General features: G+C 44.4%; 1 protein-coding gene across 1 annotated transcript; it reads right to left on the minus strand.

The window, feature by feature from the left end:
• TRIM42 (tripartite motif containing 42) lies at positions 1–26,945 on the minus strand. The gene is made up of 5 exons (XM_058550273.1): positions 26,605–26,945; positions 22,037–22,734; positions 12,705–13,528; positions 9,157–9,381; positions 1–87 (listed from the first exon to the last, which is right to left on the minus strand). Exons 1-5 carry the CDS (start codon positions 26,943–26,945, stop codon positions 1–3), a joined length of 2,175 nt encoding a protein of 724 aa, XP_058406256.1.

Here is a 26,945-nt window from a genome sequence, read left to right on the forward strand (position 1 = left end):
TCATAAGTGCTTCTGGAGGGCAGACTGGATATTCTTCAGCAGGCCCCACTTAGCTCGGTTCTTCCCACGCCCGTCTGGTGTTACCACCTGCAATTAGAAGCAGAGAGCCATGGCACCAGCCACAAGGGAAGCAGCAGTCCCAGGATCCTGGCCCTTGCTGCGTGCCAGAAGCTACACACATCATCTCATTAACGTCTCATGACAACCACGTGAGGCGGGTGCCATCAGCCCATTTTATAGATGAAGAAACTGAGGCTCAAAAGGACTGGATAGCTTTTCTAAAGTCCCACGGGGAATATGTGGTGGAACTGGGATTTCACAGATCAGGTCCCACTTCCTTCAAGGCATCTCATGTGACTGAGTGCTGATGATTGTGTTGGGGCTGTGACCTCAGGTGGGTGTCACCATAGAGTAGCCCCCGGGTCCTCCCCCAGCTCTGGTAATTGCTTCTGTCCCAGTTCTTATCATTTGTAAATTTCAGCGACTGTGTTTGACTTTCTTACCAGACTGAGCACCTTGATTGGGGTCGAGGGGAAATGACAGTCTTTCATCTCTGTATCCCAGCATTGGTTATGGTAAAGAGAAGGTTCTTAGAAAAGTGGACAGAAGGTGAACAGAACCATAATTTGTAATCTGCCTTTGATGCTTCATACTATCTTTGATCACAGGGAATGGTCAGTGCTATCTAGAAAAGGCAGATTGCACTGGACAGTAGGACCCTCCTAGAAGTCTCACCAACTCAGCTCAGACGTGGATCTCCATTCCTTACCTTGAAGGTGATGGGTTTCTCCATTTCTCTGCTCTGGCAGCATTCCCATTCCTTCCAAATACACATTTACTGAAGAGGCATTTAGGGAGTGAGGTTGAGATTGAGGCATGAGAGATAGCCCACTGGATCAACGGGCACTGTCTAGACGAATCAGGACTCATGGGGCACATGGGGTGGGGTGTGGTGTGGTTTGGATGGCAAAGAGCAATGTTTGTACAAAGTCTCTATATACAAAGCTTTTAACTTTTAATATTTGTATTCAAAGGGAAAGGGCAAAAAAAAAAAAAAATAGACACATTACCATCATGCTCTCTAGTTTTACAGAATTTACTTTCAGTTTTAGAGAAACCAGGACTTCATGCAAGGTAAAGATCATATTATATACATGACATTAGATTACCTATTTCTGGATAAAAATGGAGATAATACATAACCCTGATAAAGGTAATATAAATAGCGTGGGGAGTATGCAGAGCCCTCAGGGGTCAATGAGGGAGGAAGAATAGCATTGTGACAGTTTGGGAATTGACTCATAAAAAAATAGGAGATTTGAGCTCCGCCTTAAAGTGTAGTCTGGATCTCCAGAGATAAAGACGGTGTGTGACATGTGAATGGGGCAGTGGGGATTGAGATGTGTCTATGAACAAGGAGATCAGATGAAACAGGACAGAAGAAACAGAGAACCAAACTGAAGATACTAAAGAAATTGAAATGATAGTTCCATCCCCTTCCCTGTCCAAAATGCTCCGACGGTTTTCCAAATGAATTCTACCAAACTTTTAAGAAAGAGTTATTCTAGAAAATAGGAAGAAAACAAAAGTGTCATAGCTCATTTTATCAAGCTAGTAAAATATTGATTCCAGAACCAGATACACACAATATAAGCAAAATATTATAGGTCCAGTTCATTTATGATCATAGATACAATAATCCAAAATAAGGTCTGAGCTAACTAAAATCAAGTATATTAAAAAATAATACATCATGATCACATAGGGTTTATTCCATGAATGCACATAGAGTTTAACATCAGAAAATCAACATAATTCATTTCATTAGTGCCAAAAGGAGAAAAATCATGTGATTATCTCAAATGATACAAAAAAATTCATACGGTTGTACAAGCTCTCAGAAATTTAGAAGTAGCAGAAAATTTTCTTAACTTAATAAGGATTAAACACCACAAAACTAAATAAAAACCATCATGGCTCAGTGGAGAAATGTTAGGATCAGGAATAAGACAACGTTATCAACTAGCACGGCTATCATTTTCTGTAGGACCAATGGCCCTGGCCAAAGCTGTAAGGAGAGGAAAAGAAATACATGTTCAAGAATTGTAAGGAAAGAAATAAAACTATTGTATGATCCTAGATGATAGGATCATATGCCCGAAAAGACAAGCAGAATCAATCAACAGATAGACTGTCAGAATAATAAGTTTATCAAGATTTCTGGAATCAAGATTAACCTACAAAACCGATAGCTTTTATTGTAAACCAGCAATACGTTAGAAAATATAATCAAATATAAAATAACATTCATAATATCAACAAAGTCTGTAGACTATCTGGTTTAACAAGGAACATATAGTACCTCTATTGGAAGAACTTAAAAGCCCTAGTAAAGTACATAGAAGATTATTTGATTAAATGTTCAGATACATTACAAAAATATCACTTGTCTCCAAATTAATTTAGAGACTCAATGCCTACCTAATCAAATTCTATCTGGATTTTTTTGTTTTAGGAATTTAATTTACTTACTCCAAAATTTATATGAAGGAATACATTTCTATGATTAGCTAAATAAACCTTAAAAAAGAAGAAGTGTAACAGGCAGACTCACCTTAACAGTTAAACAAGAAAAAGCACAAAGCCGAGGTTAAACAACCATAAAACAATTGTGGTACTGACATAAGAACAGACGAATTGACCAACGGGATACAATAGAGAGCTTAGAGACACATCCCTAAATATATGGCAATTTACTATAAGGTCAAAGTGGCCCCTGTTGTATACTAATGGGGAAGACATTGCTTGGTAGATGATACTGGGAAAATATGCTCACTAGATGGCCAAAAAAGTCTGTCCCTCCCTAGCACTATGGACAAAAGTGGGCCCTAGATGAATTAAAGACCCAAATCCGGGGTTGGCCCCGTGGCTTAGTGGTTAAGTGCGCACACTCCGCTACTGGCAGCCCAGGTTCAGATCCCGGGCTCACACCGACGCAACGCTTCTCCAGCCATGCTGAGGCTGCGTCCCACATACAGCAACTAGAAGGATGTGCAGCTATGACATACAACTATCTACTGGGGCTTTGGGGAAAAAATGGAGGAGGATTGGCAATAGATGTTAGCTCAGAGCCGGTCTTCCTCAGCAAAAAGAGGAGGATTAGCATGGATGTTAGCTCAGGGCTGATCTTCCTCACACACACACAAAAAAAGACCCAAATCCAGAAGGCGAAACTGTCAAGTTAACAAAAGAACATGTGGAAGATTAGCTTTGTCATCTAAGCCCACAGAAAGACTTTTTAAACAAAACTTCAAAAGGTCAAACCATAAGGAAAAAATAATTGATGACTTTGATCACATCAAAATTGAAGATTTCTGCTGTTTCATGAAGTATACTATGAACAAAGTTAATAGACAAATGTCAGAATGGAGAAGATATTAGCAATGTCTAAAACCATTATCTAGGATATACAAGAATATCCTGGAAATCACCTAGAAAAAGAAAGATGCAATAGAAAAATGGGCAAAGGATATTTAGCAGGCAATTTACAGACGAGAAAATCCTGAAAACTAACAAGCATATGAAATGACATTTAAAACAGTATGGAAGAAAGTACTTTATACCTATTGTGCTAGCAAAATAGTAGAAAGCTGGATTATGCCAAATGTAGGTGGGGGTTGGGATATAGGGGTCCTCATTCATTCCTTATGGAAGGCTACATGCATGCAGTCAAATCAAGTGTGCACACACTCTGCGACCCAGCGATTCACTCGTGCTGTATATCTGATAAGGGTGAATTGTGTCCTCCAAAATTCATATGTTGAAGTCCTGCCCCCGCTACTTCAGAAGGTGACTGTTTTTGGAGATAGGGCCTTTAAGGAGGTGATTAAGTTAAAATGAGGTCATTAGGGAGGGCTCTAATCCAAGCGGACTGGTGTTCTTATAAAAAGAGGAAATTTGGGCACGCAGAGATGCACCAGAGGCGCACTCGCACAGAGAAAGGGCCGTGTGAGGATACAGGGAGAAGGCAGGCATCTGCAAGCCCAGAAGAGAGGCCTTGGAAGAAACCAGACCTGCCAACACCTTGATCTTGGACTTCCGGCTTCCAGAACTGTGAGAAAATTAATTTCTGTTGTTTAAGCCACCCAGTCTGTAGCATTTTGATAGGCAGCCCTATCAAAATGTCATTAAAACACAATGCCCCAGAGAAATTCTCACACCTCATCCTGCCCACAAAGTGTCATGAATGAAGTAGGTCACTACAGCATTGTCGAGGTGACCTGGGTGTCCGTCCCGGCTGAGTGGAGAGGTAAGGCGTGGGGAACAAATGCGCATTGTGAAGGATGTGCAGCAACAGGAGGAAGGGACCAAATATGCATAACAACACAGATGGGTCATAAAACAGTGTTCAGGGAAAAGAGGTAAGAAACAAAGTGAGATAAGTAACATAGTCCTATTTGTGTAAGTTAACAACACATTCAACACAACACACATCGTGTGTAAGTTAACAACACATCAACACACATAAAAGCAACAAGATGCACATAAAACATTAGAAGGCATGTCTAGAGAGATGGTCACTAAAGGGAAGAGATACACAAACAAGAAAAGGGCCTTGCAGAGACCAGTGTTGATAACGGACCATGACCTGAGGTGGGTGATTAATCCAACCTTCCGTGTATGAGGTTGAAATAACATGTCCAGCTTAAGCCTAGATTAAATTCCTTCCAGAGTTCAAGCTTGTCTGCAGGGCAAGGAGGGAGGGACCAGTAGGGTTCTATTTACATGGAGGATCGAGGAGCTCTTTGGAAAAGAATAAATCCTGAGGAGATAGAGAATGCAAACCTTTGTGATTTCATTTCAGGGTCAGGAGCCACTATGAGTGTGTGGGTGTGTGTGGGGTAGGTTTGGGGTAGTTATTCTGAGTGTGGAACAGTGTTGGTCCCTCAGATTGTCCTCCAACCCCAACCCCTGAAGATGCGAGTCTCAGCCTACGCAGAGGGTCCACGGTGGGGACGGAGGAAAAACCGAAAGGGGGATTTCATGAAACCAAGGTAAGATGCCCAGGAAGACCAGGTAGCCCTGCTCTGTGGCTGCGGTTCCAGCCTGAGCGCAGCCTGAGCAGGGAGGGAGCAGCCTGCAGAGACTCAGGGGAGCAGGCAGGACTACTTCCTAAGCACACACGAGGCACAGGGGAGGAAGGGAGGAGGGGACCCCGCTACAAACTGAGAAGGAATTTGAGAGGATGTGTGTGGGAAGATGTCGGCACATTTTCTGAAGAGCTGTAGGGAAAGACTCAGAACAGTACCAGTTTGTGACTGTTGTTGGGCCTGAAATTTTACCTCCAAATCTGATGTCATCTGGGACATCCAGTTTACAGATTGGTGTAGGCAGACTGATGGTCCCCCAAAGATGGCCGTGTCCCAATCCCAGCAACCTGTGAATATGTTATGTTCCATGGCAAAGGGAAATTAAGGTTGCCAGCCAGCTGGCTTTAGGATAGGGAGATTATCCTGGATCATCAGGTGGGTCCAACGTAATCACAAGTCCTTCAAAGTGGAAGAGGGAGGCAGAAGAGAACCAGAGAGGTGGCTGTGTGAGAAGGACTCAGCCTAATGTTGCTAGCTTTGAAAATGGAGGAAGGGGCCGTGAGCCAAGGAACATGGGCAGCTGCTAGAAACTAGAAAAGACAAGGAAATGGATTTTCCCCTAGAGCCTCCAGAAGGAACACAGCTCTGCTGACATCTTGATTTTACCCACTGACACCCATTTTGGATTTCTGTCCTCCAGAATCGTAAGACAATAAGTAAATTTGCATTGTTTCAGCCACTAATTTGTTACAGCAGCAAGAGGAAACCAGAGCACAGATGGAAAGTTTGATTTGGAGGACTTCCTGGAAGGAAGACTTCCTGGAAGTCAGCTGAGATTTGAAGTCAGAGAGAGACAGTCAAAGTAAGGAGACCATTTTCAGAAATGGGGTGGGTGGTCAGCAGGTGCACTGAGATGACAGGAAGAACAGGAGGAGAAACTGAGGCCAAAGGACACTTGACTTGCCTAAAAATACATTTCTTTGTTCTTTCAAAAATATTAGGCTCTTGGATGTCAGAGGCTCTCAGGTGGGGACTGTGGGCGAAGAGGCTGAGTATGACGGCATTGTCTTCAGGGAGCTTGCAGCCTAGTGGAGTTGGGGCTTGGACCCGGGTGTACCAGCCCAAGTCCAATGCTCTTTCTAGTGCACGATTTTGCCTCTCAAATAAATGGAAGTCCAGCTCTCACTGTTGTTGGCTTTGACAACGTCCTCCCACAGGGAGGTGCTGGATTCCCAGGGCTGAGCCCACCCTGCCCAGACTTGGCTGCAACTGATCATGGTGCAGGGGGACGAGGAGCTCCTGCCGTGGGTGAGACCTAGGTTCCCACTCAACTCCTCCTTCGAGTTACCTGAGGTCAGACACTTTCCCTCTCTGAGCCTCAGTTTCTTCGTCTGTAAGATAGAGGCAATAACTCCTCGCCTTTCTAGCAGTTGGGACCATCAGTGATAACGAATACGCAGTGTCTGATACAGAGCTGGCCTTCAACAAATGGGACCTTAAAAAAGCATTAAAGTTAATTTTCGTGCTTCATGTATTATACTCCAAATAAAATCCCTTAAAAAAATCAACAAGCCACAGACTATGAAAATCAAATATCAAAAGTGTTATTTCACTTCCTTTACAAAAGAACATTTGATGGAAATATTGCATTTTGGATAAGAAATGATTCTGCTGCCTCATTACAGCATTTAAATGAAACCTTTCAGGAATACCTGCATAGAACTGATGCCAAAGGAAGAATATTTCGATTTTATAGGAAAGAGCTGAAGTCATTACTTTTATGAAGCTTTATAAATGTCATTCAAACACACCATCTTATTTTCATTTGCTATTGAAGCCTTTACTTATGCAAATCATGACAAATGTTAAGGAAAGCAGTGTTTCCCCTGGAATGCTAATATAAGCACAAAGGGGGAGGAAGAATTACTTCTGAAGGAAAAATCTATATTGCAGCTCTGTGAGTCAGATAAAAATGAAGCTTCCAGAAAACCTCATTAATTAGTGCTCTGCTCATTTAGAAATTGTGTTAAAAAGCAAAGAAACTGGAATAAGTTTCCTTGCCATATAGGGAGTGCAAATTAATCACATAAACACAATTTCAGGGCAAATGTTATTTCTTGACTGATTGTATAAAACACTTAGCTTTCAGGCATTTTATAGTACTTCGTAATTATTAATTTTATTTATCAGTTTATTTCTTCACTCTTTAATTTAGATGTTCATCCATGTATTCATTTGCTTTTCACATTTTCACTCAAGTATTCATTCAACAACCATTAAGAACCTGCGATATGCACAGTGCTGTGGAAGCATGGTGGGAGAAAGAAAGATGAATTGGACATGAATTTTGCTCTCAAAGAATTTAGCATTTCAGAGGGATGACAAAACATTTACCTAAGAAAACCCGACACACATCAATCTCTGCCCCTGTCCCTGTCCCTAGCATCTGAAAATAACAGAAGATATATTTTTAAAAAAATTAGTAACAGCACTGAGTGCCCTTCATGGGCAAGACATTTTTGAGGAATTTCTAAAAAATGAGAAGGCAGATGGAATTAGATTGAAGGAAAAATCTATAGTCAAAAGGACACGCTACAAAAATGGTGGCAGCTGTTGGTGTTCCATGCTCTGAAGAGAAGGGGTCAACAAGAAGTGGGATCTGGGCAACTGACTGATAGGGTAACTAGCTGGGGTCTAGACTTTCTCATCCCACTTCCTTCCTTGTGTGTGTCTGACCTCTGGGGGTGGGGAGGGAGTGCATGTGGGTGCTGGGCTCCAGAAGCAGAGCATCACCCTCAGAGCTGGCAATCAGGATGGAGGAGAGAGCCCCCACCCCCAGGAGACTTGCCCTGCTATACTGACCAACAGCATAATCCTGCCCCCACCCTACCTCCTGCTTCCCTTTATCGCTAGAGGTAGCAACCCATCAGATTCTCTTCTGCAAACATTTGAGCAGAGATGCAGGGAGCCTAGCTAGTCAGGTTGTGTTGTTCACACCGAGGTTGGGCCACGACAATCCAAAACCACATGCAAACTGAATTTAGAGGAGGAGAAACGATGAGCTGAAAATGGTGCAGATTCAGAGAGAAGCAGAGATGGAAGGGGATGGGGTGGGCAGGAGAGACTGAGAGGGAGAGAGGGGGAGAGAGAGAGAGAAACTGATAACTTTCTGTTCCCGTGGGTATCAGATGTATCTCCTGGCTGGAAGTGGTCTCATGAGGCTCCCCACTCTCTGTCTCATAAATTTCCCTTTTCAAAAGCTGAAATGGGTGGATTTATTCTCTTGACTCCTAAAGAATCCTGATGAAGACATAATCTACTCTGATTCCGAAGACGACCATCGTGGTTGCACAGTAAGACAGCTCTGGTCAGTCTTAGTATTTTTCTTCCCTTTCTCCTTTGAATATCAATGCAATTATACTCTGGAATGTGTGTCCCCTAGAGCTATAAGAAGATTCAGTCTTGCATCACAAGGAAGATAGGAATAATCTCTTCTCTTCTTTTTTTTGGAGTCCATCCTGATCTGCTCAGTGGCTATTCCTTGACTTTCAGATAAACAACAAATAAAAATTTTTTAAGCATGTGTATGTCCTAAATATTACATGGGACATAGTTATACTAAAAAATTATTTGTTGTTTGCCTGAAATTCAAATTTAACTGGGCTTCCTGTATTTGTATGTGTTACATCTGGCACTCTAGCCTTGCTTTGAGTCACCGTGGGGCTAACATGGAACTCTTTTTCTGTCCTTCTCACACCACAATTATTTGTTTACTAGACCCTGAGCTCCTTGAAGGCAAGGATTATGTCTTATTTTCCCCTGAATCTCCATGTCCTAACACCGTGCCTGGCACCAATGTCTTTTGAATCAAAAGAGCTAACAATTCTCAGGCCTCATTTGCAGGCGGCTGAGGCCAGCAGCTGTCTTTGGCTCTGAGTTGACATGTTTTCTGGGATTAGGGGGTGGGTGGGTCACATGGTGGGTTCTGTGATCTCACGATTTTCCTAGCGGACCCACATCCAGAGCTTATAAAGAGCATCTGTCTGAGAAACAACGTGCACAGTACCTTGCAGATGTCACTCCATTGCCCGGGACCGTTGTCGTTGATGGCTCTGACTTTAAACAGATACTCGGTGTTGGGGGTCAGGTTGTGCAGCTCCAGATTCTGCTGCGTTATGTCCCGGATTTGCCCACAGAGCTCCATCCGCACATTGTTAGGAGGGGAAGTAATGATTTCATAGAATTCCATCTCAAAAGAGTCCACGTCTTCTGTCGGGCATGTCCAGTAAACCTGTGAAGAAACGAACGTGTGGTGTGGTGCTGTACACACCATCCAGCTTTCTTTCTTTTTTTTTTTTTTTTGGTGAGGAAGATGGGCCCTGAGCTAACATCTGCCAAGCCTCCTCTTTTTGCTGAGGAAGACTGGCCCTGGGCTAACATCCGTGCCCATCTTCCTCCACTTTATATGGGACGCCGCCACAGCATGGCTTGACAAGCGGTGCTTCTGTGCGCGCCCGGGGATCCGAACTGGCAAACCCCAGGCCGCCACAGCGGAGCGCGCGCACTTAACCGCTTGCGCCGCTGAGCCGACCCTCCATCCAGGTTTCTTCCCCGTAACGATTTGTGTCATTGACTATCTGTGGGGTGAGTAGAAGCTGACCCCAGCCCCTCCACCTGCTGAAGACTTTGAATTAGAGCCTGTGCAACAGTCTTGAAAGCCAGTGTGATGAGGCCTGACCTGATGCTTGTAATGGTTCAAGAGCAGAAGATGCTCCTCTGGGCTCTGTTACCATCGGTCATCGTAGAGGCGACCCCACTGTCCTCCGGACATCAAAGTAACTACCATGTACTGAACCCCTATCATGCGTCAGACTCTGTGTCAGACGTTGCCTAACTCAGTTGGTCCTCGCAACTCCCTGGAAGGGAGATTTTAGTGTCCCATTTTACAGTTGAGGCTCAGAAATGTTACATTTAGCAAATTCCAATGGAATCACAGAATATTGGAAGATGAAAAGTGCATCTATTCCAATCCTCTCTTTTATACACAAGAAGTAGAGGCCCAGAGAGGTGAAACGACGTATCCCAGTAATGCAGACAAATGTTCACACTCAAAGCATAAAGTATCAACTCTTGGGAAGAGATATATTAACAAATGTCAATTAGCAGATTTTGCCTGGCATATAAATATTTTATAATAATTGTATGTTTTAACAGATATTGCATGCTTTATTTAAATTTTAATAAATTTAAATATATTTATAAAATTAATTTGTAATCACTCTTATAATTATATAAATTTAAAATTTTTTATATATGTATATAATTAATTTATAATTACTTTTTATATATTTATACTTAAAACTTTTAATAATTTATATACTTAATAAAAATTAATGTTTTTTTCTGATGATCAAAACAAACGTACTCATTGTAAAATAATTGGAAAATATAGAAAAAGTATAAGGGAAGAAAATAAACATCACTTATAATACCACAATTCATTTAATAATTTATTATTATTTCTTTCCAATTTTGGAATACACATAAACACACAAATATATACAATTTGGATTATATAGCTTTGATTCTTGCTTTCTTTCACCTATTATATTTTATAGATTTCCCTATTTCATTAAAAATTCAGTAAAGCATCATTTTAATAACTGCCCCATAAATGATTTAATCCTATAGTTGAACATTTAGGTTGTTTCTAACTTTATACTCTAATAAATAATGGTGCAATGAAAATACTTTTGGGCATGAATCTCCATCTGAATTTTTAACCATTTCCTTGGGAGGGATTTCTAGAAATAAAACTGAGTTTTTGTGAAAAACTCTAGGATGTTTAAGATACATATTGACAAGTTATAAGACTAACTTTAAAAATATTTTCTATGCCAAAAGCCTAAAGGGGACTGTTAGTCAACCACTATGTGAGAGAGATGTCAAGACAGATTTCATCTTTTGCATTACTGAGCACTATGATTCTTGTATGAATTCCATTCCATGACCCTAAACTAGGGATCTAGGATATTTTTGCATCAGATACCACTGTTTGGCAGTAGGTTTAGGTGTCCTCTCTTGGCAGCCAATGACTTGTCTAGGTTTTCCTGTGTAGGCCCCTGTCTTGATCTCATGCAGGGATGACTAACAGGTGGCATGAGGTGACTGTTTTCCAAGCCCAAGTACAGAGCACACATCACCAGAGCATCCTTCCCGTACAGAGAAAGATCCTGCCAACCTCCCAACAGATCTGAGTCGCATGGAGATGAGACCTAATGCTATCCCTGAGCTAATGTCACGTACACTGCAGGCTTTACTGATCTAGTATCATTTGGAAATGCAGGTTCAGCTGCTCAATTGTGGGCATCTCTTATGTGGAGGGCAGAGATACTTTGCTGGGTCTGATAGCCCATGGGAGAGTGTGTTCTACCTTGCAGTGTAAGGTCATTCTTGGTGTCAGTTATAGACTCCAAGTTATGGACTCCAAAACATAGATTATGATGTCTCAGGAGAATGGAGAGGGAAAGCTTGGTCAGTACCTGGCTTTCATTTTCTTGTTTTTAGACCCTTGATACTAAAGTGCAGTCTGCAGACCCGCAGCAATGGCAACAGCTGGAAGTTTGTTAGAAACACAGAATCTCATGCCCCGCTGAGACCCAGTGAAACAGAATCTGCATTTTAACAAGATCCCTGGTTGACATTCACATTTGAGAACTGCTGGTTTAGACTTCAAGGATGCTAAAAGTCTTTGGGAGTCTTCTCAGATTATGGGGGCAAAAGATGGGCTCTGCCACATGGAAGCAGGCCATAGGCTGGTCTGGGAGATGTCCCTAGGGAAGCCCAAGAGGAGGCAAGATATGCTGTAATAGGATATCTAGTTGCAAGTTAATCTTTTTTCCTCCCTAAACTTTAATAAAATGTTCTATAAACAGTTTAATTTAGGTTCAGCTGGATTTGAAAGGAATGTTAAAGGAAAGGTCATTTGTCCATTCGGCCAAGAGGGGGAGGAGGAGTCGTGTCCCCTAAAGCCAGGTGATGGCAGTTGTAGAGGTCTGTGAGAGAGCCACACCCACACCCACAAATGAGGTCGAATCTCAGGAGATAAGAATTCCACTGGGGATTATTCTACCAATCTTTCCAAATCATGGAGAGGCTCGATATTTTCTTTAGGAAAGGTAGCAATTTAGAGAAATCACAGCTGATAGATAATGGAGCCTGCATTTCTAATTCCAATTTCTGTGCTCTCTCAACTATTACAGGCTCTCCTCTGGGAAATATTACATTCTCTAAGCAGTCTCTTCAAATTACTTTGGTTCCCAAATTGAGTTCTCTTTCAATAGAGAAGCTGCCTTTGAAGTGGGGTTGGGGCTTTCAGATGTATTTCTGACCGTGAGTTAAATACATTGTTTGCTTTAAGCCAATCTTGGGTTACTTAAGATTTCAGGAAATTACTCGTTTTGAATGGGCTGACCACAGAGAATCCAGAGGAGCAGATTTGAGTGACTGGACCCCAGAGGTCAAAGAGATAACCGCGACCTTTCCTGGCTACCCACCTCTGTTCAGTACCCTACACCCTCCCACCTTCCCCACAGGGCCCAGAGCCTTTCTTACCTTGGCAGCTCTCGGATACACCAGAGTCTGGTAGATAATAATTGGGCCTGGGGTCTTCACGGAGCCGTCATTGAATGAGTACCAGTTGTGGAAGCTGTTGCTGTTCTGCACAGGCTGGTTTTCTGCCCCTGTGCTCCAGTAGGTGTAGAGGCCATCTGTGGGTTTGGCAGGTGCGGCCGACTGGGCTCTCCCACAGGCCTCCAGACCCATCTTGGCTTTCTCGCCAACGGTGGTGTTGAAGGACAACAAGGAGGAGCTTCGCTGGTATATCTGCTGGTTGCCGAAGCTGTGGGTGCTGAAAGTGACCTTCCTGGCAATCATCATCTCTGAGTGGGTGGGATAGGGGGAGGGCAGGGAGTCCCCGGAGGAGCACACCTTCTTGGGTCCTGTGGGGAAGAGCTCGTGGATGGCACTGGAGAGCTCAGCGAAGTCCAAGGGCATGCAGTGCAAGGAGTGCAGCCGGAGCTGTGGGTCGGGCCTGTAGGTGCTCTGGATGCCGTCCTCGATCTGGTCCACCAGGATCTTGGCGGACTGCAGGAACGCCACTTGGCCCGTCTCCTTCAGGGCCTCCTTGGAGTAGGCAATCAGGCCATCCATTTCGTTCACTTTCATGGTGGTGACGTACACGTACTTTTCAATCTCCTTCTGCCTGGATACTTCCAGGTTCTCTATCTGCTCCATGATGGATTTCTCTTTCTCCTGTAGAATGCTGCGCAGCTTCAGAAATCCATTTCTGATTTCTTTTCGCTTTACCTCCTTGTCAGCTTTAAAGCTACTTTTTAAAATGTTGAATTCCATTAGGTCGTTATCAATTTCATATCGGACTGCAAAATAAAGTTAGTTACTTCAGTTAAAATCTTCATCTCCCCAGATGTCGAAGCTGGTAGCAAACTGGAGTGGATTACCTCGGACTCCGAGGAAGCAGGTGGAGAGGGAGGCAAGCCCTTGCAGCTGGGCTGGAACATGCCAGAAGAGGATATGGAACGCATTTGGCCTCCCTCAATATCCCCCTTTTCCTCTTCGTCTCATACCTCCCTCATGTCTACCGGCCATCCTTCCCTGGCCCACTCCTATCTTGAAACAGTAATCCCTGTGACCTTGGGTCTGGAGTTGGAAGTTCAAGGCCACCCTTGATGTTAGTTTTCACCAGACTTTACTTGTCAGTAAGCTGGACTTGAGAAGAGGCGATGTCACAAAGTGACTGGGTTTCCTGGTATGAAAGCTAAGCTTTTGCAGGGGTAGGAGAAAGAACTAAATTTCTGATGACTACTTTTAAATGTTGCCTCATCCACCAAAAACCCAGCCCTGGACAACAGCGAGAAGTCAGCAGTTTTCCTCTGCTGAGGCCGCTCCTTCACACACCCTTTTTCTCTGCTGGGGGACTTCAACTCTCTCAGGGTCAACTGGCCTCCATCTCTTGCCTTTCTCTCACTTCCTTTCAAGAAAGGGTCTGCTGTTACCCTTCAAGGAGAGCCCAATTCGTCCTGCAGCTTCTCACATGGTTTTTGGATTTTAAGTTCATTCAGTCATTCAACAAACATTTACCGGAAGCCTGTTATGTGTGTCTTTCTAGGCACTAGAGATACAGAGCCTAGAATCTGAACGTGAGAGGGCACTGATGCTCACAACACTCATAAACCCAATGATCCTGCAGTGCAGAGGATGCTATGAATGGGAAGGGGGTGGGCACATGGCACATCTCTGTCTGAGCACCTTTGTGGGCTTTGCAGGGATTTAAGCATTAGGCAGTGATTTGAAGACTTGTCAGCCTTCTGTGGCCTATTCTCAAGGTAAGGGCCTCCCCATGGAAGGCCACCTCTGCAGTGAGTTGTTGGGCTATAATCCTCACTAAATTTTACTCAGGAGTGGGGGTGACCAAGTCGTTTTGCACTTGATTCTTAACACAGTCCTGGGTCCACAGTAGCTGGACCCTTGTGGGTGGGGGCCGTTGTAACAATGATGTGTACATGAGTAAGAGGAACCCTAGCGTTCTATCAGACCACGAGACAGGACCACGCTGGCTTGGGTACCACTGTGTCCAGGGTGTGTAGAGGTGCTCACAAGGTGTTTGTTGAGTGAAAGCCATTCTGTCCTGTTTTCTAACATCTTTGGGGTGAATGTCAGCAGTGTCACTCTCTGGTCTGCTTTCTGAAGCCCCCCTTTCCTCTGCCCACCTCCTCCCTCACACAGGGCCAGAGGGATGAGGAGGCGATGCAGATGGGGGCTGAATGGGGACTCTCAGAGTGTGGTTGCAGTGCTGCTGAGAGGTGCTCCCCGCCCTCCCCAAATGCAAGCCTTACTGCGACTTATGGCAGCGGAAATTCCACTGCATGCATTAATTTCTTTGACTATTCAATAGTTACTCACTGTCCAAGATACTTGGATAGGAAATTCCTCGCTTTATTAGGGATTGGTTAAGCTTATGTAGAGCATAAGAGAGGAGGTAGGATAAAAATTCCTTAGATGAGAGAAAAGAGGCAGCCAAGAGAAGAGAAAAGAAAGAGGAGTCCAGAAGCACCTCCACCCCTTACAATAGGACAGCTTTGCAAGAGCTGGTCTTAGAGCAAAGTCACATCAAGGTCTCTTTCAGGCAATGCACTTAAAACTAGCTACTATTTAGTAAACATTTATTATGGATCATATCCATATATTATCATATATTACACATATTATGGATCATATCAATATATTATCATACATTACACATATCTTCCTATGAGGAAGCTATTGTTCCCATTTATTAATGAGGAAACTAAGGCACAGAGAAGTTAAGTGACTGTCCAGTGTCACACAGCAAGTAACCGGGAGAAACCAGGGCCTGTCCCTAATTCTATTTGTCTAACTCCAAAGCCCATGTTCTTAATTTCTCCAGCTGTGGTTCTCAGCCCTCTGTGCACACCAGAATCACCTGGGGAACTTAAAAATAACTCTTGGCCTCCCCTGCTGAGTGAATAAGCCGAGCTGGGGCTCAGGAATCTAGGGTGAGGCAGTTTGCAGCTAGGTTTAGAATCTCATCCTGGGAATCTTGCGGGGATCTTGCCAAAAATGCAAGTTCCGATGCAGTCAGTCTGGGGAGGGGCCTGAGGTTCTGCGTGTCTAACCAGCCCCCAGGTGGAGCCTGCGCTGCTGGTCTGTGGGCCACACTTTGAGTGGCCAGGAGCCGAAATTCTGAGCTTCCTTTAAGCCAGTGATTCTCAACATTGGCAGCGCATTAGAATCACACGAGAGCCTATGAAAAATCCCCTCTGTGTGGATGGGACACGGGCGTCAGTGGTTAGTAAACTCCGCAGGTGGTTCCGGTGCACAGCCTGGGCTGACGCCACAGCTTTAAACAATCCACCCAAACTGGATCTTCTCTCCAGGGCCCGGAATTTCTCCAAGTGTGTTCTCAGATCATGTGCTTCTGAATTACCTAGACATCTGTTTAAAATGCAGATTCATGGCACTTCCCCAGAAAGTGAATTGAGTCCTTAAGAGCAAGTGTGAACCCTGGTTAAAAAATATGTTCTTTTAAAAAAACAAGACCCATATAGATGCTACATACAAGAGACACACTTCAGACCTAAAGACACTCACAAACTGAAAGTGAAGGGATGGAAAAAGATACTCCATGCAAATGGCAATGAAAAGAAAGCTGGGGTAGCAGTACTCATATCAGACAAAATAGACTTTAAAACAAAAACTGTAAAAAGAGACAAAGAAGGGCATTACATAGTGATCAAGGGAACAATCCAACAAGAGAATATAGCACTTGTAAATATCTACGCACCCAATGTAGATGCACCTAAATATATAAAGCAATTATTAACAGACATAAAAAGAGAAATAGACAGTAACACAATAATAGTAGGGGACTTTAACACTCCGCTTACACCAACGGACAGATCATCCAAACAGAAGATCAATAAGGAAACATTGGCCTTAAATGACACACTAGAACAGATGGACCTAGCAGATATATACAGAGCATTCCATCCAAAAACCAAAGAATACACGTTCTTTTCAAATGCACATGGAACATTCTCCAGGACTGATCACATATTAGGCCACAAAACAAGTCTCCATAAATTTAAGAAGATTGAAATAATACCAAGCATCTTTTCTGACCACAACGGTATGAAACTAGAAATCAACTATAGGAAGAAAATCAGAAAATCCACAAATACATGGAGATTAAACAAAATGCTACTGAACAACGACTGGGTCAACGAAGAAATCAAAAAATACCTGGAGACAAATGAAAATGAAAATACGACATGCCAGAATTTATGGGATACAGCAAAAGCGGTTCTAAGAGGGAAGTTTATAGCAATACAGGCCTATCTCAACAAACAAGAAAAATCTCAAATAAACAATCCAACAATGCACCTAAAGGAACTGGAAAAAGAAGAACAAACAAAGCCTCAAATCAGTAGAAGAAGGGAAATAATAAAAATCAGAGCAGAAATCAATGAAATAGAGACCAAAAAAAAAAAAAAACAATAGGAAAAATTAATAAAACCAAGAGCTGGTTCTTCGAAAAGATCAACAAAATAGACAAACCTTTAGCTAGACTCACCGAGAAAAAAAGAGAGAAGGCACAAATAAGTAAAATCAGAAATGAAAGAGGAGAAATTACAACAGACACCTCAGAAATACAAAAGATTATAAGAGAATACTCTGAAAAGCTATATGCCAACCAATTCGACAATCTGGAAGAAATGGATAAATTCTTAGAATCATACAACCTTCCAACACTGGATCAAGAAGAAATAGAAAATTTGAATAGACCAATCTCCAGTAAGGAGATCGAAACAGTAATCAAAAACCTCCTCCAAAATAAAAGTCCAGGACCAGACGGCTTCCCTGGTGAATTCTACCAAACATTCAAAGAAGACTTACTACCTATCCTTCTCAAACTCTTCCAAAAATTGAGGAGGAGGGGAAGCTCCCTAACTCATTCTACGAAGCTGACATTACCCTGATCCCAAAACCAGACAAGGACAACACAAAAAAAGAAAATTACAGGCCAATATCACTGATGAACATCGATGCAAAAATCCTCAACAAAATACTAGCAAATCGCATACAACAATACGTTAAAAAGATTATACACCATGATCAAGTGGGATTTATTCCAGGTATGCAGGGATGGTTCAACATTCGCAAATCAATCAATGTAATACACCACATTAATAAAATGAAGAATAAAAATCACATGATCATCTCAATAGATGCAGAGAAAGCATTTGACAAGATACAGCATCCATTTATGATAAAAACTCTGAATAAAATGGGTATAGAAGAAAAGTACCTCAACATAATAAAGGCCATATATGACAAACCCACAGCTAATATCATCCTCAATGGTGAAAAACTGAAAGCTATCCCTCTAAGAACAGGAACCAGACAAGGATGCCCACTGTCACCACTCCTATTTAACGTAGTACTGGAAGTCCTAGCCAGAGGAATCAGGCAAGAGAAAGAAATACAAGGGATCCAAATTGGAAAGGAAGAAGTGAAACTGTCACTATTTGCAGATGACATGATTTTATATATAGAAAACCCTAAAGAATCCACCAGAAAACTTTTAGAAGTAATAAATGAATACGGTAAAGTTGCAGGATACAAAATCAACATACAAAAATCAGTTACATTTCTATACACTAACAATGAAGTAGCAGAAAGAGAAATTAAGAATACCATCCCATTTACAATTGCAACAAAAAGAATAAAGTACCTAGGAATAAACTTAACCAAAGAGGTGAAAGAGCTGTACACAGAAAACTATAAAACATTGCTTAAAGAAATTGAAGAAGACACAAAGAAATGGAAAGATATTCCGTGCTCTTGGATTGGAAGAATTAACATAGTTAAGATGTCCATACTTCCTAAAGCAACCTATAGATTCAATGCAATCCCTATCAAAGTTCCAACAACATTTTTCACAGAAATAGAACAAAGAATCCTAAAATTTATATGGAACAACAAAAGACCCCGAATAGCTAAAGGAATCCTGAGAAAAAAGAACAAAGCTGGAGGTATCACACTCCCTGATTTCAAAATATACTACAAAGCTATAGTAACCAAAACAGCATGGTACTGGCACAAAAACAGACACACAGATCAATGGAATAGAATCAAAAGCCCAGAAATAAACCCACACATCTATGGACAGCTAATCTTTGACAAAGGAGCCAAGAACATACAATGGAGAAAAGAAAGTCTCTTCAACAAATGGTGTTGGGAAAACTGGATAGCCACATGCAAAAAAATGAAAGTAGACCCTTACCTTACACCATACACAAAAATTAACTCCAAATGGATTAAAGACTTGAACGTAAGGCCTGAAACTGTGAAACTTCTAGAAGAAAACATAGGCAGTACACTCTTCAACATCAGTCTTAGCAACATCTTTTCAAGCACCATGTCTGACCGGGCAAGAGAAACAATAGAAAAAATAAACAAATGGGACTACATCTAAAAAGCTTCTGCACAGCAAAGGAAACCAACAACAAAAAGGAAAGACAACCTAACAATTGGGAGAAGATATTTGCAAACGATACATCTGATAAGGGCTTAATCTCCAAAATATATAAAGAACTCACGCATCTCAACAACAAAAAAGCTACCAACCCAATTCAAAAATGGACAAAAGACCTGAACAGACATTTCTCCAAAGAAGATATACAGATGGCCAACAGACACATGAAAAGTTGTTCAAAATCATTAACTATCAGGGAAATGCAAATCAAAACTACAATGAGATATCACCTCACGCCCGTCAGAATGGCTATAATTAACAAGACAGGAAACAACATATGTTGGAGAAGATGTGGAGAGAAGGGAACTCTCATACACTGCTCGTGGGAGTGCAAACTGGTGCAGCCACTATGGAAAACAGTATGGAGATTCCTCAAAAAATCAAGGATAGAACTACCATAATTTCCAGCTATTCCACTGCTGGGTATTTATCCAAAGAACTTGAAAACACCAATGCGTAAAGATACATGCACCCCTGTGTTCATTGCAGCGTTATTCACAATAGCCAAGACTTGGAAGCAACCTAAGTGCCCATCAAGGGACGAATGGATAAAGAAGCTGTGGTATATATACACAATGGAATACTACTCAGCCATAAGAAACGATGAAATTCAACCATTTGTGACAACATGGATGGACGTTGAGGGTATTATGCAAAGTGAAATAAGTCAGAGGGAGAAGGTCAAATACCGTATGATTTCCTTCATTAAGTAGTAGATAATAACAACAACAAACACATAGAGACAGAGATTGGATTGGTGGTTACCAGAGGGGAAGGGGAGAGGGAGGAAGGCGAAAGGGATAATTTGGCACATGTGTGTGGTGATGGGTTGTAAGTAGTATTTGGGTGGTGAACATGATGTAATCTATGCAGAAATAGAAGTATAATGATGTACACCTGAAATTTATACAATGTTATAAACCAATGTTACTGCAATAAACAAAAAATTAAAAAAAAAATTTTTTTTTTTTTTTGATTCCTTTAGCGAGATGGACAGGCTAAATTCTTTACCTGTATCTGAATGCATATGCCATGAAGGTGGCCCCTGTTTCTTCCCAACCTCCGGGCTCTCTGGAATTTGTACTGATGTCCCCTTACCCCGAATCGAACTTCATTATCTGAAGTTTATGTGCCCTGGACTCTGAGAAAACCATCCTAGGTTCCTTCTGTGTTAAAGACCCAGGCTTCTTACAACTGCATGGGAGTCCCATGTTGAAGCCTCAGAGAATTGAGCTGAGCCCAGGCAGTGAGTCGCACCTTAAGAAAACCCTCTAGGAACCACTGGGGCTGCCCATTTGCTTGGCAATGTGGTTCCTGTAGGGTTTCTTTAATTTAGGCTTCCCTGGTGGTGTTCCAAAACTGAATAAATGTCCATTGACAATGTGTCCAGGTATGGGGCAATTAAGAAATCAAGATGTTCTTGAAATATTCATGCTGGTGAGAGGCCTGGGGAGACATAATTAGTACAGTCCATCTCTGACCCACCTCTACGTCCAATGGGACCTTTCTGTGCAGCTCAGGGAAAAGCTGCCTCCCTCTCACAGCATGTTTGTGTGATGAACACTGAAATATCTGACGAGGGACAGACCTGGGCTGACCTGGGGCACTTTGGTCACTGAAGTGTAGGCCACTCCTTCAGGAAGTAGACCACGGGGGCGGGGGTGCTGCTGTTTTTCATTCTCTCTATCTGTAGACTCTGGTCACTTTTGGGCACAGAGCAGGTTGTCAAATGATTGCTGTTAAATTCATGGAATTAACATGGGCATTGGAGTCAGACAGACCAGGTCTGCCATTCACTAGCTGATTTGTGCCAATTACTTCTTAGAACCCCAATTGTCATCTCCATGGAGGGAATTTCAATGCCTGTACTGCAGGATTATTGAGAAGATTAGACACAATTCTTCTAAAAGGGCTGTGTAAAGTAGGCCTCTAACCAGGGAGCTATTCCCAAGGGCAAAGATCCTTAAAAGGCTCCCTGAGATCCTCACGTCTAATCGGGTGGATACATGCCCAGCTGTTATGGGGCTCTTTGCTGAACTCTGTAAAATGCTATTGTACAGGGTTCCATAATGGAAATTAGGGTCAGTTTCCCTTATAGAAACTATAATCATATTATCTGTAGCCAGTATAAATTAACTGTGAGCAGGTGTGCACAGGAAAAACAAGCTGTTGACCAGAACGTTATAGGCTATTTCTGAGTTTTCCTGTTATTATGTGTTTGCTACCTGTTCGTTTACTTTGTTGTTTGCAAGTTTTGGGGGGAAAAAAACCATAAGGGAAAATTTAAAATTGAGATAATTCTCAATATTGACTTAACTCTTTCCACCTGCAAATTGGGACAATACTTAAGAAATCCAACTTTAGTGATAAAACACCTTAGAAAGGCTCACAGAGCTTCAAGATACTATAGGATCAAGCTCATTTTCCAAAGGGGAAAATGAGGCCCATGGTCATGAAGCTTGTAACCGAGATTATAGAATCTTTATGCACTTATCATGTGCCAGATAGTGTTTTGCAAGCTGTGCATGGAGTAACTCATTTAATCCACACAACCACCCAGTGAGGGAGTTACTACTATGATCCCCATTTTACAGATGAGAAAACCAAGGCACAAGGAGGTTAAGTGGCTGGTGCGAGGTGCCAGTGTGGACAGCAGGCGGGTGCCTTGCAGCCCAGCTCAGGGCTTCCCAGCGCCCTCATTGCTCCACCTGGTGGAGGTACGGCTCTCACTAAGCCCATGGCCCCAGCCATCTTCCCCATCACTTCCTGAACTAGCAGTTATTCCGGAGGGGAGAGAGGGGACCAGGACCTGCTTTGAACTTGGCGATGGCGCTGAAGAGCGCGGCGGACCGCTCGGAGCAGGCGTCGATGAGGCTGATGGTGTCGTGGCCGTTGTGGAAAGCCGTCTTGCAGAAGGTGCAGAGCAGCTCGTTGTCGCTGCGGCAGTACTCGATGATGCGGCTGGACGGGTGGTGGATGCAGATCTTCTCGTCCTGGTCCTCGGTGCTGGTGTCCACGAAGACGTGGTCCTGCATGGCCACGTCCGAGTGGAAGGTCTTGAGGCAGTCGTTGCACAGGTTGAGGCGACAGGTGACGCAGCGCTTGTAGGCGATGCGCCGGCTGCGGCAGACCTGGCAGAGGATGGGCCCGGTGGAGCGGTCGAAGCGCCACTTGAGGTAGCCGTGCTGCTGCATGTAGCGCTTGGTGAGGCGCCCGCGCAGGTAGTTCTCGGGCAGCTGCATCTTGTTGCTGTAGGGCATGCAGTGCGAGCGGTTGCACACGGGGCAGATGAGGATGAAGAAGTTCTCGGTGACCTCGGCGTGCTTCTGCAGCTGCCGCAGGCACTTCTCGCACAGGCTGTGGTGGCAGGGCAGCATGAAGGAGTGCAGGCGCAGCCGGCTGCACATGGGGCACGAGAGGTGGTCCACCAGGTTGCTGTTCGCGGGCATCGTCTTCACCTCATCCAGCTGGGTGTCGCTGGTCCCCACGCGCAGAGCGGTCTTGGAGCTGGAAGGAGAAGCAAACACAGGGCTTCAGGAGCGTGCTCCGGAGCTCGCTCCGTTTCTCTGCCTCTAAAAGAAGTGGGGGTCAGTGAGAGGCAGCCGGGGGTGAGGGGGAGGAGCTTGGGCTCCATGCCAGGCGCCTGGGTTCTAAACCTGCGCCCACCATCTTTTAGCTGGGTGACCTCGGGTAAGTTAATCAACCTCTCTCTGCCTGTTTCCTCAATATAAAATTAGTACTCACGTTATAGAGTTTCTTGAGAAGGGTAAAATTGAATTTAATACCTGTAAGGCCTTAGAGCAGTCCCTGGAACACAGTAAGTGATATACAACTGCTTATTGTTATTTTTGAGCCAGAGAAAAGCAGTCGAGACAGTCCTGGTGCTGTCAGCTGGCCTTGGTGTTCTGTTGGCCGTTAATAATATCACAGAACACCAACATCAGACAAGGCCATCCCAGGACTGGGATGGAGCAAAGCAGAAACGAGACCACTTCGTCTCCTTAGAACTCAGACGAAAGCAAGAACATTGTCCAAACCACAAAAATGACCAGATCTCCCCTGGGCTGGTTGGTGGGAGTGCCTGCTGCTTTGTCACAAATTGCAGCATCAGGCTCCCTCTCGTCTTCCCACCTCTTAGGTGAGATTTATTAAGATACCCGATAGGAGATTTACCCCCAGTCCTCACCTAACGTAAGCCTAAATCCTGTAATAACTTATTGATGCCTTCTTACTGAGACGCCTCACTCTTGCTATGGTGTGTGTTCTCACTTGTTGCAATGAGTCAATAAATCCAGTCTCCTCCAACTACAAGTATGTTCTTGTTGGGTTTTGTCTAGAGGGCGTTGACATCATTATTATTATTGTACGTAGGGTAGAACACAAAAAAGGATGGGTGAAGTGTCCACCAGGAGGCAGTCCCCGAGCCAAGCCTACAACCTGTGTGTTCTGACCACCTGACCAGTAGGTAAGAGCTAAGGGTCCAGGCTTGAGGGGCAGATGGCACAGGATGGAAGGCAGCACTTTGGAGTTGCACCTTTGAGATGAGTTTTCTAACCCTTCTCATCCTCAGTTTCCTCATCTGTAAATCAAAGCTCACAATACCACTTCCTTCATGAAGATTTTACAAAGTCTACATGAGATAATCTGTGTGCTTAACTGCTGGTCCATAGCAAGCATTCAATAAACATGGCCACTGGAATTACTCCCCACTGCTGCTAGCCAGCTCATGTCCACAATAGAGGAGAACGATGGTCAAGTCCATGACAAGTGTGTGCTTCTGCTGTTTGTGTGTGTGTGTATGTTGATTCTTTATTTGTCTAATATCCAAGGCTGATTTCATATATTTAATTGTAAGAACTATGGATGAAGAAAAAGCATACTTGTAAAATTCAAGTGCATGTTCTAAGAAGCTACCATCAGGGCAAAAGCAGATGATGAAAAGAAATGAATTCACTGTGGGGATGGAGGAGTAAACAGACACACAATTGGTGACTGTTCCTATTTCTTCTCCTCTGTTCACATTAGTGACGTTTGGGTGTTGATCTTGATGTTGTGGCTGTGTTGTCTTCTGCTGTTCCTTCTTGCAGTCCCCATCTGCCCCTGTCTCCTTCCCCATCCCCTTGGCCAGGGACCTATGTCTCGGAGCCCAGAGAGTTAAAGTTGCTGCCCAGACATGTTGGAGTAGAGTGGCCCTGTGGTGGCAGAGAGTGCACCTTGTGGAGACTCAGGCACCTGGAAGGCTCCTCCCTTAGGGATTTGGCTGCTGGGCTCCAGGCCTGCCGGCCTCAATGTTCTCAGCCCTGAGCCCTCCCTGCTTTCCCAGCCTCCTCCCTGGGCCCTGAAGGGCTCACCTGGAGATGCAGGTCAATTGTTCACAGGGTAGCTGGATGGTCTTCTCTAGTTTGATAAGGTGGGAATCTGAGAATCAGGTGTAACATGAAGGGAGACAGCAAGAGAAATCAGAAGAAGGAGGGAGTGGGGGTGGTGTTGGGGGAAGAGGAAGAGAGAGAGGGCAAGGCTAAGAGACAGGTGTTAACGGCCCAGGGAGAAGGGGTACAGGTGGAACAGGAAGTGAGCAGAAGAGATGAGTGAGGCGGACAGGGATGGATACGGCCAGAGTGAGGCAGGAGGAGCGAGACGCTGAGCAGGAAGTGGTGGTGAGGAACAGGAAGGGCAGCGGTTCAGGAGAGAGGCCAGATGGAAGATCAGCCTCAGTGCGCCCAGAGCCAACCCCTTGACACTTGCGATAGCATCCCTGCCCACCCTCGGAAAGCTCAGGCTTGGACCCGGGCATCCAGTGGCCACGGTTCCGCGCCAGAACAGTTCCAAGCGCCGCGGCCTTGCCTGCTTGCTGAGATCTCCAGCCTCTGCTCCTCTGCACAGCCTGCTCCCTCTCCCGAATTCAGCCCTGTTCTTCCTGCTCCTGGGTTCTCACTCTACCACCCAGCAAGTCTCCCAGCTTCCCTCCTTGTCCCCTCCAGGCAGTTCTGCGCTTTAGAATCACCTGGGAGGGGACCTGTACAATTCTGATGCCTAGGTCGTTCCCCAGACCAATAAAATCAGAATGTCTAGGGGCGGGAGCCAGGCATCAGTAGTCTTTAAAGATCCCCAAGTGATTCCATGCAAAGCAGTTGGGAGCTACTGGCTTAAGGCATCTTCCCAAAGAACCAATGTCATCCCTCGCCTGTTGAAATGGGCTCAGTGACTCTCCATTGCTGATGCGCAGAAAGTGGGGCAGTTGAGAGGAGAGAGGAGTGTGGACACTACTTTCTGCACCTCAGAGCTTCTGGACCTGCATCCGGGACCCCTGGGTTCTCTATTCGCACAAGCACCATGAGAGGTCCCTGAGCAGAGGGTAACATCTATTAAGCATCTACTAAGTGTGAACTGCAAGACAGAGCATACTCTTCCCCTGAGTTCACTGAACCTTTCTCACAGTATGGCTTTTCCAGCCTTAAAAGGCTTCAAACCTGCCTCTCACTTTTCTGCCTTTCCAAATCCTGTCATCTTACAGCGCTCAGCTTTGATCGTTCCTCCTCAAGGGAGCCTGCCTACTGCTCCCAGATCCCCCTCATGTGTGACATAAAAAGCCTGGCTTGGTCAGAGCGGGAAGAGGATGTGCACTGCCTGAGACAGGGAGTGAATGCCCCAAATGAGTAACTGAGACCCTCAGTGCCATGACTTCTGGATAGAAATGGAGAGAAAGCTGGCAGAAGGTCACGGCCATCTGGGGGACTTATGTAGGCCATAGGGGTCAAAAGCTGTGGAAGTTCTTGCTTTTCCGATAAGTGTTGCAGATATCAAGAGTTCAGAGGAGGAAGAGGAGGAGCAATTTGTATTTTTATGTCACATAACAGACTACAGAGCACGTACATTAATCCTCAAACCCACCGAATCGTGATAGGCGTTGTTCTCTCCATTTTGCACCAGAGCGTTTTAAAGTTAAGAGCACAGACTTTGGGTTCAAATCCTGACCACATCTTACTGGCTGTTTGATCCTGGGCTGCTTACCCTCTCAAGGGCTCCGTTTCCTCATTGCACAGTGGGCGTGTGCTGGGGGTCGGATGGGGCCGTGCATGCAGTGCCTGGCAAGTTGCTTAAGCACTAAGTCTTAGCTATGACTGTTTGTACAGACGAGAGAGCTGAGGTTCAGGGGAGCACAGTGCTTGTTCACACATGGGGGACTTGGAACTCAGGTCTCTCCACGGTTAGTGGCTGTTTAGGACACACTCAATTGCTACAAAATTCTTGGGTTCCTTTTTTCAGCTAGAGAAATGTACTCGCAGGACCGCTGGCCTTCCCTGTGGACCCCACAGCTGGCAGGGGCCCCCAGTTTTCCTGAGCCAGTGTGGCCCACGTTGGGTGCCCGGCACTTACGAGATGCGGATGCTCTTGAGGCGGCCCTTGCGGAATGTGATGGTGGCATTGCGGCAGCAGCGGCTCTCGTAGTAGTAGCACTTGAGGTTGCTGCTGGTCGTGCAGCAGCACTTACAGTTGGGGTCATTGGCCCAGGAGCAGCAGCACCAGTGGCAGTTGGGGTTCTCGGAGCAGGTGCAGTGGCAGCACTGACAGTTCCGCTCATCCTTGTAAGGGCAGGGAAAGCAGGTGCAGTTCCGCTCCGAGGTGAAGAGGAACTTGCAGCACAGACAGGAGCATAGTCGAGGACAGCATCTCTGCCATGTACAACATGGAGAGCAAACACACATGGCGGTCTCCAT

Source organism: Diceros bicornis, chromosome 2 (assembly GCF_020826845.1).
Source record: "Diceros bicornis minor isolate mBicDic1 chromosome 2, mDicBic1.mat.cur, whole genome shotgun sequence".
NCBI lineage: Eukaryota > Metazoa > Chordata > Mammalia > Perissodactyla > Rhinocerotidae > Diceros > Diceros bicornis.